The following is a 23,321-nucleotide window of genomic DNA, read 5'->3' as shown; positions in this document are numbered from 1 at the left end:
ATAGTGGTTTGTCCCTGCCGCTTCCGGTTGTCAGTTTCAGCTGTCCGCTGTAGTGGTTGGTATATTGGGTCCAGTTCGATGTGTTTGTTGATGGAGTTTGTGGATGAATGCCATGCCTCTAGGAATTCCCTGGCTGTTCTGTCTGGCTTGCCCTATGATAGTAGTGTTGTCCCAGTCGAATTCATGTTCTTGTTGTCTGCGTGCGTCAACCGGAAGCGGCAGGGACAGACCACTATAAACACTGGAGGAAACATCAAAGAAGCGCTTCGCAGGAGGCTCCCAAGCACTGATGATGTCGCCTAGCCAGGGGACGAAACGTTTGCAACAAAAACTTCCAGCTTGGCGAACAGAACCACAGCAACGAGCACCCGAGCTACAAATCTTCGCACAAACTTTGAAGATTCTGGAATTGAAAATAAAAATAGAAATTGCTGGAATACATACATAAGATTGAAAATAAAGTTGAAGTGATAAAATAAAACAAAAAACTGAATGCTGGAAATCCGAAACAAAAACAGGAAGCGATAGAGAAAATCAGTTCAGCACTTTTTGTTTTTGCTAAAGTTTTGGATGAGACCCTTTTGTTCAAGATCTCATCAAGCAAATTCTAACTTGATCGTGTATAAAGCACAGAAACAGACCCTTCAGTCTAACACGTCCATGCTGACCTGATTTCCCAAATGAAACGAGTCCCATTTGCCCGCGACTGGCCCATATCCATGTAAACCTTTCCAATTTATGTACCTATCCAGATGTCTTTTAAATATTGTCACTGTACCTGTTTGAAAAAGTTGCCCCTCGGGTTCCTTTTAAATCTTTCCTCTCTCACCTTAAACCTGCACCCTCTAGTTTTGAATTTCCCTACTCTGGGAAAAAGATCTTTACTGTTCTCTTACCTATACCCCTCATGATTTTATAAACCTCTATAAGGTCACCCCTCAACCTTCTATGCTTCAGGGAAATAAGTCCCAGCCTACCCAGCTTCTCCTTATAACTCAAACCTAGTTACATTCTTGCAAATATTTTCTGTACCCTTTCCAATTTAATAATATCCTTCCTATGTGTGACTAGTACTGTACATAATGCTCCAAAAGTGGTCTCACCAATGTTCTAAACAGTGGCAGCATGACGTCCCAGCTCCTATACCCAATGCTCTGACCATCCTGTCTCCTGTAACACCACTTTCAAGAAACTATATACCTGAATCCCTAGGTCTCTCTGTTTAATTTCTCAGTGCTCTACTATTAAATGTATAAGTCGTGCCCTGGTTTGTCTTACCAAAATGTTTGAGTTGTTAATTGTTCTACTTTGGACTACTTACTATTTCTCCTATTATACCAGGCTGGCTTTGGTTGAATACCCTCAATATTAGACCTCGGTGAAAGATTACAAGCTTGTACTAAAGGCAAAATAAAAAACTTAAATATTTATTAAATATTAAACTAGTTTTTCTAAAGGAAATTGGATTTCTTGGGAGCAATGCCTTTGAATCATAGAATCCTTTTAGTGTGGAAACAGGCCATTTGACCCAATGAGTCCACACCGATCCTCCGCAGAGTAACCCACCCAGACCCATTCCCCTACCCTAATACACTACGTTTCCTCTAACTAATGCACCTGATCTACACATCCTTGAACACTGTGGACAATTTAGCATGTCAATTCACCTAACCTGCACATCTTGGGACTGTGGGAGGAAACCGGAGCACCCAGAGGAAACTCACACAGACACGGAAAGAATGTGCAAGTTCCACACAGTCACCCGAGGCTGGTATTAAACTCAGGATACTGGTGTTGTGGCTAACCACTGAGCCACTGTGCCGCCCAGTATGAAAATACAACTATGAAGACAGAATAAGTAATTTTAATTCTAAATTTAGCCTTTATATGGCAAAAAAATGAAATTGTAGTCACCTCCATTATAGCATATCTTTTTTCAACTCTTTCATTTGATGTGGGCATCACAGACAAGGTCAGTATTTCATACCCACCCTTTGTAAATCGGATTTCAGTTTCATTTCACTATGTGCAAGCAGAGAACATGAAGTGGAATTTCAAACAGCACATATTAAAAAAAAACACCAACACATATGGTTGAATTTGGAGGTGTTGCTTATAATGTTTAATTCTAAATAAATAGAAGACTGAATAAAGATTGGATCCAATACTGCTCTTCACCAATGTGCTTTCTGGGATAGAACAGTCCTCATTGCTTTTGAAAAGATCGTGGTGAGCTACCTTCTTGCACCACTGTAACCTATCTGTCAAAGTTACTTCTCCATTATTATTAAGGTGGAAAATTGCAAGATTTTGACCCAGGAACAAAACAGGAATAGCAATGCAGGACCAAATTACTGCCAGTACCTGTACTGAAAACAAAACATGCTGGAGGTCACAGCGGGTCAGGCAGCATTCATGGAGAGAAAGCTAACTAATGTTTTCGAGTCTAGATAAGAATTAATCTAGACTTGAAACGTTATCTTGCTTTCTCTCCATGGATGGTCCCTGACCCGCTGTGATCTGCAGCATTTTTGTTATCAGTACAGGAATAGCAATGTAGTTCTAAGTTGATATAATATCTGATTTGGAGGGGAACTTGCAGAGTTCCCAAGTGTCTTTCATAACTTTTCTTCCTCAGAGGCAGAGGTTGCAGGATTAGGTGATGCTGTAAAGGAAGTGATGACGGGCTGCTGCAGTGCATTTTATAGACAGTACTCACTGCATTATACCAGTTGTGGAGGTAGTGAATATTTCAGATGGTGCGTGGAATGCCAATCAATTGGGTTGCTTTGTCTTGCTTCATGGTGTTGAGTGAATTCATATAATGATGAAATATAATCAAAAATTCTAACATTTTTGGTTTGTATGCATGGCATATGAATATGCAAATAATGTTTCATTTGAGAACAATTAAGTACAATAAGATATCTTCAACATTATCATTCACATACTGTAAGCTTGATTCCTATAGTTAGTTTATACTTGTACTTATCTACAAAATTGACGAGAATCTACACAACCAATTCAAATTTAAAGAGCTGAAATTCACAAAATAAATAAGATGAAATATTAAGCTTATTGGCAAATAATTTTCACCCATTAAAACCAATACAATAAGAACTCAGCTGCTGTAGAATTTCATGTCAGTTATATCATGTAACTACAACTTGAACTTTGAATTCATGATGGAACAGGAACAAAATCATAAAACCTAAGCTACTGGAGAGGAGTGAAAGAGTTTTCTTCTTAACATACTGAGCACAAGGGCATTGAATTTATGGAGAAATTGTCATGAATATTCACCAGAATATCTGAAGATGTCCAGGAGAAATGGAGAAAATTGCCTTTATGATGATTCTCCAAGGATGACTCTACCAAGGGACGTAGCTGATTAGGAAAATCCGTACAGAAATTAATACCAAATGTATTGCCTGCCTACAGTTAGTAAAGGTCACTTCATCCGAGCACTTGGGTGCACAGCAACTCAACTTATGACAAAGACAGACACAAAGTGAATAGAACAACTATGCTATGATAATGACATCAGTAACAGACATAAGACAAACTTATGCAGGAGTCTCATTATGATTAATGGGATGTCAGTGTTAACAGGCAACCTAAGTCTCTTAAAGGGAAATGCACTTTTAACTAAATTTGATTCAGTACTGCAAAGCGCTCAGAGCAGCAGTGTGTACTGTCTGTAAGATGTATTGCAGAAATTTGCCAAAGATGCTTAGTTAGCATCTTCTAAGCCCACAACCAGCTGGATCTACAAGGACAAGGGCTGCAGACAACACTACCATCTACAGGTTTCCCTCCAAGCTACTCACCATCATGACATAGACATATATTGCTGTTCCCTTACTGTCACTGGGCCAGAATTCTGGAATTCCCTAAGGGCATCGTGAGTTAACTTATAGCACATGGACTGCAATAGTTCAAGAAGGCAGTTCATCACCACCACCTTCTGAAGGCGGGCAACAAATGCTGGCCTAGCCAGTGATACCCACATCCCACGAGCGAATTAAAAATACAGGCAGTGGAACACTACAAGGGTTCTACAAGTTTTTGACACCTTTTTGGAAGTTCTTGTGGAGGATGTCACCAGAAATAAGGAGGTACTGCTTACAGCTGACTGGATAGAGGATCCAAGACAAATAAACCAATGGCCAATGGCAACAAAGCCCAGATGACTCTCAGAGTTGCCTTCATTTGATGGTTGATACTGCAGTATGTAATAAAAACTATAGCAAATCTGGACTCTCTCAGGGATATTTTGGAGGATCTCTTCAAGTGATTCAAAAGAAGAAATTCCATTTCAGGATGCCAATGGCTTGCTAGTCGGAACTTTGGTGGTTACAGTGCAGCTGATTGTGCTTTCCTTGTCTGTTCAGGCTTCTCCCAGGTATCATGAGCCTTGCACCCTGGCACTTAACTTGACACTCAATAGTCTAGTTGGAGAAGACAGGTGGGGATGAGGTTTGGGTTGGGAATTGAGCACAAGCATGAAATCAAGGTATCATGAACACTGTTATGAAATCAGACATCGACTCACATACTACATTAGCTGCACAATGAATAAGCAGAAACCATTTCTGCTCAGGGATTTAGTGTGGCATAGACAAGGTTGTGAGAGCGCTATCAATTATGCATTACATCTGGGGGAAAAACGAGATCACAGTGCTCCTACTTTGCTGCTTTGCTATTAAGGAAAGGAATTTTTTTAACATCTTTCTTGATTGATGCAGCAATGGATACAAATTTACTAATGCTGTTCATGATATCTGCAACTTGGAAAATTGCATAAAAATTCAGGGTCATACTTGCCCTCAGACATAGACAATGAAATGTGTGAACTGAAAGCAGTTGGTGCTGGCCCAAGGCTGCCAACTCTGCTCAGACTGTGTGGTGAAATGAAGTCATCACTAGAACCATTCCATAGTTAACAAGGGACAAGGTATTCAGTTTCTGCGCACTGGCACAGCACAAGTCTTCTGCATTTTTTTTCTTCTCCCTCTTTCTCCAGGAGCTGCAAGTTTCAGCCCACTGAATGGCTGGTCTTTCTCAAACACATTCCCCACCCAGCAGTTTTCCAAGCTGCACCCTGTATTGCCACAGGATTTGTGTTCAAGCCTTTTACCAGATATTGTCCTGCAGCTTCCAAAAAGAACTTGCAAAAATGTTCCTGATTAGTTCCAGCAACCACTACAAGCAGAGGTAACAATAATCGCTCACTGGCAATAGAAAACACCTAAACAGATGGTGCTTCTTCCTCGTTCCTGACTATTGTTGCCACGGATTAGAGGGGAAATTTTAGAATGACAAATGCAGTCGTTCCAAAGTTCAATTTGTCAGAATGCAAATACATAATGTATAAGATATTTTCTGCTTTCAGGAAGATCACTGTAAATTAGCAAACCCAACCAGGCATTTAGCACACTTTCAGCTCAGTTTGGGCAATGCAGATCACAACATGAAGCTTCGAAACCTAATGTCAGTTTTATGTCAAAGAATAGGGAATCTTGCATTGAATCTTCCTTCCCTGCGTATGTTTTTAAATCCCTTTCTGGGCAACTCTTATTCTGTGATGGTTGATATAATGCATTGTTAAATTCATCCAGCATTCCTATTATGAATTCTCTACAAACCAATCAATGTTGCTGCATCTGGCACCTGGAGCTCAGAATTCTATTGAAGACTCATTTGAATTATACAGCTCTCAGATAGGGTAAATAATTATGGTTGCACCGTGAATCAATTAATAACACAATGTTAGAATTACCCATGGAATATACTGAGAATGGATAAACTGAAGCATTTCAACTGGAGTCAGAAATTTGATGGGCATCATAAAATTTTACAGCACAGATGTAGGTCATTTAGCCATGCTTTCTGTGCCAATTCTTTCAAAGAACTGCTATTTAGTCCCTTTCCCTGTGCACTTTTAAACTTTTTCTTCCAAGTATTCATTGTAATAAAAGGCATTGTGTCTGTTTCTGGCAGGGTGATTTTCTTTAACAATCATCTGCTAATAAAAGCTCCCCTGACCACTCCCATCATTCCCTTGGTAATTTTCTTTTATTTCTACTCCTAGTTGTCAACTTAATCATACCCAGGCTTCTATTTGTCAACAATATTATTTGTTAAAATAATTATTTTAATACATTTCTAAAGTTATAACTTAAGCATAATTTAAGATTGAAAAATTTGTACATATAGTTGCTGAGTTTTAGGTGAATGCACTGTAGTATTTTATTAGTACCTGTAAAATTACATAGAATCTCTACAATGAGGAAAGAAACCAATCAGCCCATCAAGTTCACACCAACCCTCTGAAGAGCATCCTACCCAGATCCCCACCCTGTCACCGCAACCCCACGTTTACCATATTTAAACCACCTAACCTGCACATCTTTGAACTGTGGGAGGAAACTGGAGCAACTGGCGGAAACCCACGCAGACAAGGGGAGAACATGCAAACTCCACACAGACTTGTCACCCAAGGCTAGATTAAACCCAGGTCCCTATCAGCAGTGAGGCAGTAGCGCTAACCACTGAGCCACCATGCTACCCCATTCTTAATGTTGTTTCATATTAAACATCATGGAATAAGTTCCAGAGTTCCTGTATCATTGCTGCAATCAGCCAGCACACAATCACAAAGCTGACCCAATAAAACTGAACAATATGGTGCTGTACAAAACAACCTGATTGGTAATTTTGATAAGTTTATGAATTTTGGTCCATGAATATTCAAGATCCCTTTGATTAGATTTGAATTACTGTAGTCACAAGTACAGTGAAAAGCTAATAATTATTTTTAAAATTCATGCTAGTGTCCACTGGTTGAGTTACTCTCTTCTGGATATTGTACAATCAGAGAAGATTAATTAGCAACATGGTGGTGAGAGATTCTTTGGAGAAGAGCGACCATAATATGGCGGAATTTTTCATTAAGATGAAAAGTGACACGGGTAAATCTGAGACAAGGGTTCTGAACTTAAGGAAAGCTAACTTTGATGGTATAAGGCATGCATTGGCTAGGATAAACTGGCCAAGAATACTTAAAGAATTGATGGTGAATAGGCAATGGCAGACACTTAAAGAACACATGGATGAACTTTAACAATTGTACATCCCTATCTGGAGCAAGAATAAAACAGGGAACATGGTTCAACCATGGCTAATAAGGGAAATCATGGATAATGTTAAAGCCAAAGAAGAGGCATATAAATTGGCCAGAAAAAGCAGCAAACTTGAGGACTAGAAGAAATTTAAAATTCAATAGAGGAGGACAAAGGGTTTAATTTGAAAAAGAAAAATAGAATATGAAAGTAAGCTTGCGGAAAACATAATAACTGACTGCAAAAGCTTCTATAGATACGTGATGAGAAAAGGACTAATGAAGCCACATGTAGGTCCCTTGCAGTTAGAATCAGATGAATTCAAAATGGACAAAAAAAAGGCAAAGAGTTGAACAAATACTTTGGATTTATCTTCATTAAGGAGGACACAAATAATCTTCAGGAAATGCTAAGGGATAAAGGGTCAGACATGAAGGAGGAACTGAAGGAAATCTCATTAGTGAGGAAATGGGGAAATTGATGGGATTAAAACCTGATGAGTCCCCAGGGCCTGATGCTCCATATCCCAGAGTACTCAAGAAAGTTCTTGAGAAATAAGGGCATTGGTGATCACTTGCCAGCATTCTGTGGACTCTGGAAGAGTTTCAATGAATTGGATGGTAGCTAATATAACCCCACTTTTTGAAAAAGAATGAAAAGAGAAAAAAGTGAGGAATTATAGGCCAGTTAGCCTGACATCGGTGATTGGGAAAATGCTGGAGTCAATTACTGAGGATATAGTAACTGAGCATTTGGTAAATGGTGACAGAATTGGTTCAAGTCAGCATGCATCCACGAAAGGGAAATCATGCTTGATCAATCTTCAAACATTTTTGAAGGATATGACCAGTAGAGTGGACAAGGGTGAATCAGTAGATATTGTGTTTCTAGACATTCAAAAGGCTTTCAGCAAGGTTCCACATAAGAGATTGATAAGGAAAATTAAAGCTTATGGTATCGGAGGTAATGTATTCGCATGGATAGAGAACTGGTTGGCAGACAGGAAGCAAAGAGTTCAAATAACTGGGTCATTTCCAAAGTGGTAGGCAGTGATGAGTGTGGTGCTGCAGGGTTCAGTGTTAGGACTCCAGCTGTTCACAATACACAATAATGATTTGGATGAAGGAGTTGAATGCAATATCTCCAAATCTGCAAATGACACTAAGCTGGGTGGCAGTGTCTGCTGTGAAAAGGATACTAAGCGTGACTTGAACAGGCTGGCAGTGTGGGCAAATACTTAGCAAATGCAATATAATGTAGGCTATGTGATTAATCTATTTTGGTCACAAAAACAGGAAGGCAGATTATTATCGAAATGGTGGCAGTTTAGGAAGAGGTGAGGTGCAATGAGATCTGGATGTCATGGTGGAACAGTCGCTGAAGGCTGGCATGCAGGTGCAGCAGGTGATGAGGAAAGCTAACAGCATGCTGGCCTTCAAAGTGAGAAGATTTGAGTTTAGGAGTAGGAATGTCTTGTGCAATTTTGCAGGGCTTTGGTGAGACCACACTTTCAATGTTGAGTGCAGTTTTGGTCTCCTAGGCTGAGGAAGGATATTCTTACTAGAGAGGGAGTCCAGACTGATTCCCAGGATGGCAGGACTGACATATGAAGAAAGACTGGATTGACTAGGCTTGTACTCACTGGAATTTAAAATGAGGGGGGAATCTCATAGAAACACATAAAATCTTGATGGGACTGGACAGGCTAGATATAGAAAAAATGTTCCTGATGTTGGGAAAGTCCAGAATTAGGGTTCACAGTCTAAGAATAAGGGGTAAGCCATTCAGGACTGAGATGAGGAAGAATCTGAACCTGTGGAATACTCTATCTCAGAAATTTGTTGGGGCCAGTTCATTACAAACATTTAAGAGGGAGCTTGATATGGCCCCTGTGGCTCAAGGGGTCAAGGGATATGAGGAGAAAGTGGGAATAGGATCCTGAAATTGTATGATCAGCCATGATAATGTTGAATGATGGTGCAAGCTCTAAGGGCCACCTATTTTCCTGCACCTATTTTCTATGTTTCTAAACAATCCTGAAGCCGAGCTGGTGAGACAGCAGTGCACATAATCACAGGTGTTAGAGAATAAAATAATTTACTAATTATAAACAATGTAGGTGAAATTTCAAATTCAACTATGTATTGGCTAACTAATACTTAATGCTATTGTCTCTGGTTGCCAGGTAACTAACTACGCTGCAGCTTTATAAAAATGTCAAATTTACTGCCAGAGGCTTTAATTCTCCCACTGGGTTGAGATGAGTTGACAGGTTGTTTCATCTTTAGGAGTGATGAACACAATTTCTTTGTACATTGGCTCATTTTGATAAAATGTTTACATGAAGAAATCAGGACAATACCAGACATTTTCCCTGTCAATAGGTTGGGAGGATGTAGTTTGGCTTCCACAATTCCCCACACGGCTGATTTTAATACTGTCCCCATTGTCAGTTTGGTGATGGGGAATTTAATGAGACAGATGGGGAGCTTGATTGTCTTCCTGCCTTAACTCTGATTAAGTCGATGCCACAAGGGCTATGGTTAGCCTTCCCATATCATTACTAATTAAGGTTTTTAATGGAGCAATTTTATTCAGCAGCAACTAGTTTTCACCCAATAGTGAGTGAGAGACCTGTCATGTTGGAAGCCTCAAAAGCATACATTTGAAGGGATGCTTGCAGACCCTGGGGGAATCCCAGTTCAAAGACACTCAGCCCTTGGTCGAGAAACCAAGCATCAAGAAGGGAGACAGGCTGATTATAAGCCATTCTCTAAATTGCTGCTGACCCGCCTTGCCCACAACCCTCACCCTGAACACTCCATCCCACCATTACTCACTTTTGGTATCCCGTCATGATAGCATGGCTCAGATAGGTATTGTCCTGGTATCACTCCCAACATCATACTCCCCAGCAGCATTGCTAATCAAGAGAGCTGCTGACCCTTGATTGGCCAGCAGCATTTGATTAGCAGGACCTCCAACCCTGGGGTCTTGAGTGGAATTGAATCTTTCCTTTAAATAGGAGATGAGACACTCCAGATAGCTGGTTAGACTCCTGCTACCTCCCGCAATTAATGCTCAACATCTTTCCAATCTCAAAGATACAGCTGTATAGAAGAATCATCAGAATCCAGGGACTGTTGTGCAGAAAATAACTTCAAAGTTAAAAGATACACACTCTTTGTGTATCTTTCATGAAGTCTAGGATCAATCTACAACTTATGTACCTGCCAAACCAAAAGCAACTGGACAATTTTCTCAAACAAAAATCAAATAAAAATGTAACAACTGTCTCCATCAAAAAAAATCCTTTGTTGAAATAATCATTTTTTTAAACAAAGGGTTAGCAATATAGTCCAAAACAAAACAGAAATTGCTGGAAAAGCTCAGCAGGTTTGGCAGCATCTATGAAGAGAAATCAGAATTAACGTTTCCGGTCCATTGACCCTTCCTCAGCAGTAAATTCTATGCGTTGGAAGGTGTAACCTGAGCTGTTCAAGTTTTAGTCTTACTTTCTAACATATTGTTTGGCCACAGTCCTCAATGTTCCACATCTTTAGTACTGTTAGTATCATGCTTAAATAATCAGGAAAACATAATAGTTTGTAAACAATGATTTGTAAGTAGACAGTGCTAAATGATCTCATAAGTAACTGATCAGGTCTAGCAGTTCTGCCACATCCAACTGTGAATGATGGTGGACAATTAAACCACCAAAAGGAGGACGCAGATCTGCCTGATCTTCAATGAGGGAGGTCAGCTCATTACTGCAAAAGACAAGGCTATAGCATTTGTAACTATTTTCAACTAGAAGTGCCAAATTAATGCTCCATTTCAGCCACCTTCTGCAGGCCCCAGCAATAGAGTTGTCAGTAGTTAGCCAATTTGATTCACTACCCATAATATCAAGAAAAGCTGAAAGCGCTGGGTGCTGAGAAGGCTAGGGCCCAACAACATTCCAGCAATTGGCCTATAGAGCTAGCCACATTCTAGCTAAGCTGTTACGGAACTGCTACAACTCTCAGGTGCTGGCCTCAATTCAGTTCCGTTTCAATCATGGACAAAAGAGCCGAAATCAAGAGGTGAGGTGAGAATTACTACCCCTGATATCAATGCAGCAGTTGACAAAATATGGCAACAAGGAGTCCTAGCAAAACAGGAGTCAATGGGAATCAGAGGAAAAACTCTCCACTAGTTGAAGTTATACTTAGCACAAAGAAAGATGGTTGTGACTGTTGGACAGGACATTGCTGTAGGAATTTCTCATGTAGCATCCTAGGCCCAACAAACTTCAGCTGCTTCAACAAATAAATTCCCTCTTGAAAGCCAGGTGGAGAATTTCACCGATGATTAGAGTTTTCAACATCATTCACTGCTCCTCAGTTGCTGAAACATTCCATCTCTAGACTTAGCAAGATCACGACCAGAAGCTCAAATGGACCAACCATATAAATATTGTGGCTAAAAGAGCAGCTCAGAATCCAGTGATATAACTCACCTCCTGCCTCCCCAACATTTGGTTATCATCGAGATGACACAAATCAGGAGTGTGATTGAATACCTCACAGTTGCCTGTGATTGCAGCCTCAATAACACTAAAGAAGCTTAACACCATCTAAAACATAGCAGCCTACTTGAATGGCACCAAATCCATCAATATCCATTCCCTCCACCAACAATACAAAATGAATCAGTATGCATCATATACACATTTGCTGTAGCAAGTCACCAAAACTTCTTTGACAGCATCTTCTAAATCTCTGACCTCTAATATTTAGAAGGACGGGTGTGAACCTGGAGGTATAGTTAGTAAGTTTGCAGATGACAAATTGGAGGTGTAGCGGACAGCGAAGAAGGTTACCTCAGAGTATAATGGGATCTTGAACATTTGGGCCAATGGGCTGAGGAGTGGCAGATAGAGTTTAATTTAGATAAATGTGAGGTGTTGCATTTTGGAAAGGCAAAGCAGAGCAGGACTCATACACTTAATGGTAAGTTTTGGGGAGTGTGGCTGAACAAAGAGATCTTGGAGTGCAGGTTTATATTTCCTTTAAAATAGAGTCGCAGGTAGATAGGATAGTGAAGATGATGTTTGGTATGCTTTCCTTTATTGGATTCTGAGTATAGGAATTGGAAGGTCATGTTGCGACTGTACAGGACATTGGCAGGCGAAAGTGAGGACTGCAGATGCTGGAGATTACAGTCGAGGGTGTGGTGCTGGAAAAGCACAGCAGGTCAGGCAGCATCCAAGATGTAGGAAAATCAGCGTCCCGGGCAAAAGCCCTTCATCAGGAATGAGGCTGGGACCCTCGAGGGTGGAGAGATAAATGGGAGGGGATGGGGTTAGGGGGAAGGTAGCTGAGGTGAATGGAGGTGGAGGTAAAGGTCAGAGGGGAGGGTGGAGTGGATAGGTGGGAAGGAAGATGGACAGGTGGGTCAGGTCATGAAGGCGGTGCTGAACTTGAAGGTTGGAACTGGGTTAATGTCGGGGGAGGGGAAATGAGGAAACAGGTGAAATCCACATCGATGCCATGGGGTTGAAGCATCCCGAGGTGGAAGATGAGGCATTCTTCCTCCAATCGTCGGGTGGTAAGGGAGTGGTGATGGAGGAGGCCCAGGACCTGCATGTCCTCAGTGGAGTGGGAGGGGGAGTTGAAGTGTTTGGCCATGGGGCGCTGGAGTTGGTTGGTGCAGGTGTCCCAGAGATGTTCTCTAAAGCGCTGAGTAGGCCACTTTTAGAATATTGTGTGCAATTCTGGTCTCCCTCCCACAGGGTTCAGAAAAGATTTGCCAGAGTTGGAGGCTACAGGGAGAGGCTGAATAAGCTGGGGCTGTTCCCTTGGTGCGTTGGAGGCTGAGGGGTGACCTTACGAGGTTTATAAAATCATGAGGGGCATGGATAGGGTAAATAGACAAGGTCTTTTTCCCTGAGTTGGGGAGTCCAGAACTGGAGGGCATAGGTTTAGATTGAGAGGGGAAAAAAATTAAAACAGGGACAACTTTTTCATACATGGTGCATGTATGGAATGACCTGCCAGAGGAAGTGTTGGAGGCTGGCACAATTACAACATTTACAAGGCATCTGGATGGGTATATGAATAGGAAGGCTTTAGAGGGATATGGGCCAAGTGCTAGCAAATGGGACTAGATTAGGCTAGGATATCTGGTCAGTATGGATGAGTTGCACCAACGGGTCTGTTTCTGTGCTGTACATCTCTATGACTAAGTGTAGCTTACTTGCAGTTTCCTCTCTATACCACACATCATTCTGATGTGGAACACTGTCAAAATCCTAGAATTTGCTAACAACACTGTGGGATGTATGCACTACATGGGCTGCAGCAATTCAACGAAGTGACTTACCACCACCTTCCCCAGTTAATTAGGAATCAGCAATGAATGCTATCCTAGCCAATGACATAAACTTCCCATGAAAGGATAAAATGAACTGGAGTAGAGGATGTCTAAATTTTAGACAGAAAGTTTGCTTGAATTCTGAATAGGCCAGCAATGACACTTCTGACCATGTTGCAAGGAAAATTAGTTAAGAATAAAGAAATCCAAAGGTTGGCTGTTTTGGTGAGCATAGCTGGACTTCAAGGTGTTAGAGAATGTTAAAAAGTCAAAAATGAAAATAATAATCAATGCAGGAACTTTGACTCTCTTACCTAACTTGAAAAAGATTTTCAAAGGGGAATCAGGCTGAATATAATGGCTGTCTTTTTTTAAACAATAAAACAAAGCAAATTAAAATCACAGTGCAAAACAGTACAAAGAGGTTGTTTGGTACACAAGTCAGTGCTCTTGTTTTCTTCAAAAGTGATTGAGTTTAATCCTCCCACTTGCTCTTTGTATCCGCTAGTTCAAGCTACTAATTTACTTATTCAAAAAAATAAGGGTTCTGTCTCAATGACAGTTTATGGCAAAGATTTCCACATCTAATCACCGACTGAGTAAGAAGCAACTCCTGTTTAATTATTTTTTGTAACTGTTTTACTTTTGTGTTCACTTCTTACTGCCCTGTCAAGTGGTTAAAAAAAAACTACTATTCATCTGTATATAATTCTCAGGGACTCAGAGACCTATCTGTTTATCATCCTTAGCCTACTCAACGGTTGTGAAGAATGTCCAATTTCTTGAACCATTTATCGTAACTTAAACATGTCATTCTAACTGGCAAAATAGTTCAATACTAACTCAAATCTGAATGTATTGGGTCTGCTTGGGTAATGAAGTCCAAATCAAATACTAGCTATGCCTTGCATCTATACATTCAGCAGCAAGAATCATATTTGATTTTTGGCACACACAACATCACACAATAGCTACACTGAATATTAAAAAACACCAAGAATTAAAACTTCTATTGAAATTTACATGCCTATGTTACGCATGTTGCCAACAATGAGAACAGATTCTGAGGTCACTGTCATACAGGTGTACTTGGACAAACTGACTACTTCTCTCTATCCAAGTGGAAATGGTTTCATCTGTATTTAGTACTTCATTATAGCACATGATCAAGATGAGAATTTGCCCATGTACATAAACTGCATGGCCAGATGACTTCAAAGTTGGAAATAGTTGTCTCAGCAACACTGAGGTATTTTAACTGCCAGCTTTTTAATAGTTGTATGTTTATTATAAAGTGAAGCAACATTGTGAATCATGATGCTTAAGACATCATGAGAGTATGGCTCAGACTTAATCAACCATCTGATCTTTTCCTGCTTTTGTCTTTGTATGCTTTTGTATTTATAAGCCTTTTCTTTATTCTAATTAAATTCTTGAGAATAAATTATCACAATTTTTACTGCCCGGTGACACATTTACATGCAGTGAAAGCAAAATTCTGGAGCTCTGTCATGATCAGGAAAACATTACACTGTGCAGAAGCTAATACCAAAACTCAAAAAATCGCAGCATTAATAGTCCAGCGGGTTTCTGCTGTCAGACTGAACCGTGTGTTCATGTACAATCTGCTTCTCTAGGCATGATGTGTACACTTGTCAATAGACAGACAGGGACAATTATTCAAAGTGAATGAACAGAAGACAGTGATCAACAGCACCCAGTGAAAACCCGTGACAGGCAGTCGATGAAGATAATTTATCCAGGCAGGCCAGTTTAACTACTGCACCGAGGAATAAAACATTAAGCATTCACCTTTGCTTCATAGTGGCATTGCAAATAAAATCATGAAAAGCAAATTCCTTAAATTTAGCTACCCAATATAATTCTAGCAGACCTTAAGATGGTTTATGCAACTATCAATTGGGGAACTATCTGATCCTTCATCTAAGGATTAACAGATATGCATCTTTAACCTTAATGCTTCTGCCATGAGAGTGAAAAGGCACTGATGAAAGCAAAGTGACGTGTGAAAAATATATGGTTGCATTCTTACACAAATTAATGTTTTGTGATATGCTCTTATCATTCTGTTGATAGATTTTTGATAGACAAGAAAATCAGGATCATTCAGGTCCTCAACATTCAAAAGTCAGGCAATAAGAACCACAAAGAAACTCGAAGGCATGAAATATAATTTAGAGACCTTTAATGAGAACTTTAAATGAGAAATGTAATGAGAACTTTGAATATTATGCACCAATGATATTTTCAACCAAAAACAGCAGCATTTCAAATTGCTCTGTAGAAAACACTAACAATCTACCTTGCGGTTTCTGAAACAATCCTCTTGTCTATATTACACACACAAATAAACATTTTGAGTCAAACATAAGCAAATCTGTCATCGATCTCTGGAATCAGTTCCCTTCCCCCCCCCCCACCCCTTTCCAGTTCTCTGCACCAACCAGGTTAAATTACGCCATTATAAATCACTGTTAACCTTCACTAGGATTTCAGATTGCAACTTTGTGTGAAATCAATGGTCCTATATTTTTCATAACATAAGCTCTCAATTTATGCACTTCTGCAAGACCAGCGTAGCAATTAAACACGTAATCAAAATGGTACTTTTAATATAAGATAATAAAAACATTCTATCTAACCAATGTTTTTGAGTAATAAATTCATCAGTTCATGATTACCTTGAAAATGTAAGTGTGCTATAGATCAATTCAACAAAGTTCTTCATACAATCGTAGCTAAATTAGAGACTACATTTAAGGATGTTTACTTTCTAGAGATTGCCTAAGTTGTGTAGGCTTGAACCTGAGCTAAATGGCATTTGCAGATTGTGTTTCAACATATGCAAAAAGTAACCAAGGAATAAAGAATAACTGACTTACCTGGAATTGGGATAATGGGAATGCTTTCATTAGGAACCACTCGTGGTGAACTGCTGTCCTCCACATAGAAGTGTGCTGTCTGAAAACATTTTCTGAAGAGAAAATAAACAATGTGCTTAATCTTTGGAAATCTATGTGCATGGACCAAAAGTTTTCAAAATTGTGGGTGCCTGTGAATAAATCGCTGTCATACTGCCATCATCTAAATTTGTTCTTTATTGTTAATCATTGCAAAGTTTCTGATGGTCTTTGAAAAATGTCATCAAACAATTAAAATGACTGTGAACCTAAATTCTTACTCTTCCCTTGGAAAGGTATCAAAGGTAACATACTAACAGTTTTCAAACCAAACAGATTTACACTTCTATCATTTTTAGTTAAAGTTTAAAAATAACATGACATTTCTCTGTATATCATTTTGAGGCAATATGAAAGAATAATACAAAACTGAATTACAGCTGCTAAGAAAAAGAAATCAATAGATATGCTCCTAAATGGCCTGAGGAGCAGCCTGGGGCCCAACAAGGATGGAAATATCACATCACAAAGGGGGATTCAAGCAAAACAGTTTCTGTTAGTAAAAGATGTGTGGAATCAGAACCTCTCAGTATTTTACCTGTACTTGATGCAAAGTAACGAGCACAAATTGGTCATCATTGAGAAGGCACGGACAAGAAAATCACACAGAGCTGTGAACAGCCTTTGCATGGTGATGTTGACTGAAGCTGGACTCGAAAACTCCAGCGTCATTGCTCATCTGATTTAATGACTTTCCTTGGGCTGGAACTGAATATCAAATGAGCCTCCTAGTGCTCTTGTGACAGGAGGAGGGACTATTGTGTTCATCAGGGTCTTTTAACAAAAGGATTATTCTGCCGCAATGATGCCCTTAATAAACTGTTTTGGGAGCTCCAGCATGTACCCCAATGTTGTCAATTCTTGATTTGTGTAAATTTACTGATATAACCCAGAAAACAAGAAGTACCTTTAATGTTTTTCCAAAACACTGTTCTGTTATACATGGTGATCTCAGTGTATAATTACTGAGCAGCAATTACTGTCTGCTAATTAAGGCACTCAACATAACACAACTACAGCTAAAAGCTTTGATTATTTGTTGGTATCTTATCACAAAAAGTTAAAATACTTGATTTTCAATTTATACAGGAATAATGATAACAAATCCACAGATAATTAATTAGGCTGCAGTATTTTGAATGACAGCACAAAACTCTTGCACAGATTCAATTTCTTAATTTTGTCCCTTACTGGTAATATCAGCATTTATTGCCTATCCTTAAATGTTTTTAAGATGGCAGTGGTAAACCATTATCTTGATCCATTGTAGTCTGTGTAGTGGAACTATGCTGTAGTTGTGTTCAGTAGAGAGTTCCATGATTTTGACCCAGCAATGAAGAAGAAATTGTGATATTTCTAAATCCAAATGGTGTGTAATTTGGATAGAAACTTGAAGGTAGTAATGTTATTATGCACCTTCGGCAGTTTTTTTGTAACTAACGCCATCTGCTAACCTTGTTGTTCTGGAGGGAAGTGGTCATATATTCTTAGAGATATATAGCATGGAACCAGACACTTCGGTCCAACTCGTCCATGCCAACCAGATATCTTGAAATTAATCTAATCCCATCTGCCAGCATTTAACCCATATCCCTTTAAACCCGACCTATTCATGTACCCAACCAGATGCCTTTTAAATGTTGCAACTGTACCAGCCTCTATTATCTCCTCTGGCAGCTCATTGCACACACACACCACCCTTTGCATGAAAATGTTGCCCCTTAAATCTTTCCTTTCTCACCTTAAACCTATGCCTTCTTGTTGTGGACTCGCCTATCCAGGGAAAAAGACCTTGGCTATTTACTGTATCCATGCCCCGCATGTTTTTATAAATCTCTAAGGTCACCCCTCAGCCTCTGACACTCCAGGGAAAATGGTCACAGCCTATTCAGCCTCTCTTTCTAACTCAAACCCTTCAAACCTGGCAACATCCTTGCCAAACTTTTTTGAACCCTTTCAAGTTGTCAACATCTTTCCTCTAGCAGGCGACCAGAATTGAATGCAGTATTTCAAAAATGGCCTAACCAATGTCCTGTATAGCTGCAACATGACACCCCAACTCCTATACTCAATGCACTGACCAATAAAAGCAAGCATACCAAATTCCTTCTTCACTACACTGTCTACCTGCGACTTCACTTACAAGGAATTATGAACCTGTACCACATGGTCACTTCGTTCAACAATTCCCCAGGACCCTACCATTCATTGTATAAGCCCTGTCCTGATTTGCCTTACCAAAATGTGACACCTCTCATTTATCTAAATGAAACTCCAACTGCCACTCCTTGGCCCATCGGCCCATCTGATCAAGGTTACATTGTAGTCTGAGGTAACCTCCTTCACTGTCCATTATGTCACCAATTTTGGTGTCAACTGCAAGTTTCTAACCATACCTCCTACATTTACATCCAAATCATTTACATAAATGACAAAAAGCAGTGGCCCCAAAACCGATCCTTGCACTGGTACACCACTGGTCACAGGGCTCAAGTCAAAATGCAATCCTCCACCACCTCTGTCTCCTGCCTTCAAGTGAATTTTGTATCCTTATGGCTAGCTCTCCCTTGGATTCCATTTAATCTAACCTTCTAACCAATCTACAATGCGGAATTTCATCAAATGCCTTGCTGAAGTCCATAAAGACAATGTCCACTGCTCTGCCTTCATCAATCTTCTATATCACTTCTTCAAAAAACTCATTCAAGTTAGTTAGACACAATTTCCTATGCACAAAGCCATGTTGACTATCCCTAATCAGTCCTTGTCTTTCCAAATACGTGAAAATTCTGTCGCTCAGAATCCCCTCCAACTTACCTACCACTGATGTCACTGGGTCACTGGTCTATAGTTCCCTGGTTTTTCCTTACCATCTTAAATAAAGGCACCACATTGGCCAACCTCCAGTCTTCTAGCACCTCACCTGTGGCTATCCATAATACAAATATCTCATCAAGGAGTGAACCACTTCCCTAACTTCCCACACAGTTCTGGGATATACCTAATCAGGTGCCAAGGATTTATCCACCTTTATGCATTTTAAGACGCCCAACACCTCCTCTGTGATATGGACACTTTTCAAGCTATCACTATTTATTTCTCAAAGTTTTGCTGCTTCCATGTCCTTCTCCATAGTGAATACTGATACAAAATACTCATTTAATATCTCACCCATCTCCTGTGATTCACACATACACAGCCTTGTTGATCTTTAAGAGATGCTATTCTCTCGCCAGTTACTCTTTTTTCCTTAATGTATTTATAGAATCCCATTAGCAAATAGGGTTAAGGAGAATCCAAACTATCTCATGTCACCTTTTTGGCCTCCTGATTTCCTTTTGAGTATTCTTCTACTGCCCTTATACCCCTCTAGGGAATCAGTCAATCCCAGCTGTCTACACTTCATTTTGAGTATTCTTCTACTGCCCTTATATCCCTCTAGGGATTCAGTCGATCCCAGCTGTATATCTCCTTCATTTTCTTGACCAGAGCTTCAATTTTAGTAGTCATCCATTCTACACCTACCAGCCTTGCCCTTCTCACTGGTACGAGTGCAAACCTTCTAGTCACACCTCCTTTATGCACATTCAAATCATCTACACGGTGGCACGGTGGTTAGCACTGCTGCCCCACAGGGTCAGAGACCCGGGTTCAATTCCCGCCTCAGGCAACTGTCTGTGCGGAGTTTGCGCATTCTCCCTGTGTCTATGTGGGTTTCCTCCGGGTGCTCCGGTTTCCTCCCACAGTCCAAAAATGTACAGGTTAGGTGAATTGACCATGCTAAATTGCCCGTAGTGTTAGATGTAGGGGAATGGGTCTAGGTGGGTTGCTCTTCGAAGGGTCGGTGTGGACTTGTTGGGCCGAAGGATCTGTTTCTACACTGTAAGTAATCTAATCTAATCTACATCAATGACAAAAAGCAGTGGCCACTACACTGATCCTTGTGGTGCACTGCTAACAGGAACATACTGCCTCTGGACTCTCATTATCTCATTTTTAAAGCTGTCACCTCCCACCCCCCCAACTTTTCAACTGCTCTTTTACCTGCAAACAGTCTCTCCCAATCAACTTTTGAAAGTTCTTGCCTAATACCATCAAAATTGGCTTTACTCCAACTTGGAACTTTAGCTACTGGATCAAGTCTATCCTTTTTCCATAATTATTTTAAAACTGATAAGAATTATGATTACTGGCCCCAAAGTGCTCACCAACTGACACCTCAGTCACTTGCCCTACATTATTTCCCAAGAGAAGGTCAAGTTTTGCTCCTTTCTTAGTAGGTACATTCACATACTGAATAAGAACATTTTCTTGTAATCACCTAACAGATTCCTCTCCATCCAAACCCTTAACACTATGGCAGTCTATTTGGGATGGGGGGGAGTGGGTGTGAGGGAATGTGTGCTATAGTACAATCCCAATAAGTGATCATCTCTTTCTTATTTCTCTGTTCCATTCAAATAACATCACTGGATGTACTTCCTGGAATATCCTTCCTAAGTGCATTATCTCATAACCAAAAATGTCACTCTTTCTCTTCTCTTGCACTCTTTCTATCCTTCCTATAGCATCTATACCTTGGAACATTAAGCTGCCAGTCCTTCTCTTCCCTGAGCCGTGTTTTGGTAATAGCTATGATATCCCAGTCCCATGTTTCCAACCTTGTCCTGAGTTCATTTACCTTAACTGTCAGACATCTTGCACTGAAATACATGCAGTTTAATTTGTTCGTCTTACCTTGTTCTCTGCCTTGCACAAGCCTGCCCTGACTATTTGACTTGTTCCTCTTCCCAACTATACCAGCCTCAGACTTACCTTTATTCTTATGGAGATAGCCACAGGAGACTCCTTTCCTTTTCTACCTTTCCTACAGGCAACCCAGCTACCTGTCTGTATCTGCGGTTTTTCAACCCTTCTGAAACTGCCATCCATCACACCCTCTGGTTCCTGTAAATTCCTCATTGTTGCTAACTGCCAATCCAAACAATTCATGTGATCCAATAGGATTCACAACCAAACACACTTGCTGCAGGCATAATCACCAGGAACTTTGAAATCCTCCCTAACCTCTCACATCCAACATGTAGAACACTACTAAAAACCATCACTGCAATCTAGAAACTAGCACAGTCTTACTGCTCTAAAATCACTGTTCTGGGATAACCTATGTTTTATATTAAAAGAATTCAAGAGACAGATCTCAGTAAAACACATTTTAAAAATCCTCACCCTACACATTACTGTAGAATTACAAAAAAAAGATTAAAATTTATAAGTCTTAAAATTAAACACTTAGCTGATCAGGTTTAGAGGTCGCCAGTTTGAAAGTTGCTGTTGAAGCAGTCTTGGTGAATTGTTGCAGTTAATCTCAGATGATACATATTGCAGCAATGCTACATGTGTGGGTGAATTGTATGGTGGAAAGTGTGTCAGTCAAGTGGGCGACTTCATCTTGCATGTTGTTGAGCATCTTGAGTGTTGTTGGAAGTGCATTTAGTCAGACAAGTGCAAAGTATTCATATCTTTCATAATTCCTTGTAGATGTTGATGTTACACACCATAGAATTCCCAGCCACTGACTCACTAAAGCAGCCACAACATTTATGTGGCGGCACAGCTTAACTCCTGGTCAGCTGTGATACCAGATGATTCACTGAAAATAATGCTGTTGAACGTCAAAGGCAGATGGTTAAATTCTCTCCTGGTGCCTGGCACCTGTGTGGGTGAATTGTACATGCCAATTATGAGCTTGTCTGAACTTGTATAAATTTTGCCTTTCTATAGGGAAAGGCTGCTTTATTTACCTGCAGAATTGTGGATGGTGCTGAACTGTGTTTGGTCAGTACCTACATTTCCACATCTGACCATATGTTGGTTGGAAGAACATTGTTTAAGCAGCTGATTATGGTTGTACCTGAGATACAATCCTGAGGAACTTCTCAAACAATTATTGCTGGTCATTCAGCATAGGCTGATGGCATGGTAACCGGCCATATTGGATTTTTCTTGCAATATTTAATTTAATTCTAATTTTCAGAGTTTGAAAAGAGCAAACCTAACATTTTATTTAATTGAAGAAAGTTTTTGAATCATCAACTTTTTGGGGGAATATCTAATTTATTGTTGCAATTTTATCGTATTTATAGATATGAGTTTGTAAGACTTTTAGGAACTGGTAGTGGCTGTTAATGCAAACAAATGCCACTAATAAAACTAAATTAGCAAGTATCTGTCAGTGTACATTCAAGATAATTAAATTTCAAATACAGAAACATTGTGTTCAGTTCTGGTCACCTCATTATAGGAAGGACGTGGAAGCTTTAGAGGGGGTGCAGAGGAGATTTACCAGGATGCTGCCTGTCTTATGAAGAAAGGCTGTGGGAACTAGGGCTTTTCTCATTGGACCAAAGAAGGATGAAAGGTGAGTTGATAGAAATGTGCAAGATGATGAGAAGCAAAGATACAGTGGATGGCCAGAGACTTTTTCCCAGGGCGGAAATAGCTATCACGAGTGGGCATAATTTTAACATGATTGGAGGAAGGTTCAGGGGAGATTTCAGAGCAAGGTTCCTTACACAGGGAGTAGTGGGTGCGTGGAATGCACTGCCAGTGGTCGTGGTAGAGTCAGATACAATGGGACATTTAAGGACTCTTGGACAGGCACATGGAAGATAGTACAACGAAGGGTATGTGGGTTATTCTGATCTTAGAGTAGGATAAAAGGTCGGCACAACATAGAGGGCCGAAGGGCCCGTACTGTGCTCTACTGTTCAATGTTCTAGAAACAGGTAGAATTGGTTCATCTTAGTTTTCAGCCAGTGAAGTGATCCCAGACAGTGGAGGTTCACAACAAGATCTA

The 23,321-nt window shown here is 40.1% G+C and overlaps 1 protein-coding gene across 1 annotated transcript in view; it reads right to left on the bottom strand.

The window, feature by feature from the left end:
- Positions 1–23,321, bottom strand: part of LOC122559046 (receptor-type tyrosine-protein phosphatase gamma-like) — a 644,852-nt gene that overhangs the window by 64,573 nt on the left and 556,958 nt on the right. Inside the window, exon 14 of the mRNA XM_043708214.1 lies at positions 16,385–16,476. Within this exon, the coding sequence (XP_043564149.1) occupies positions 16,385–16,476 (92 nt within the window). The remainder of the gene's footprint in view (positions 1–16,384; positions 16,477–23,321) is intronic.

The sequence above is a fragment of the Chiloscyllium plagiosum genome, chromosome 18 (assembly GCF_004010195.1).
Source record: "Chiloscyllium plagiosum isolate BGI_BamShark_2017 chromosome 18, ASM401019v2, whole genome shotgun sequence".
In the NCBI taxonomy this organism is placed as follows: Eukaryota; Metazoa; Chordata; class Chondrichthyes; order Orectolobiformes; family Hemiscylliidae; genus Chiloscyllium; species Chiloscyllium plagiosum.
The sequence above is the reverse complement of the archived record's forward strand: the minus strand, read 5'-3'. Positions and strand labels throughout refer to the sequence as shown.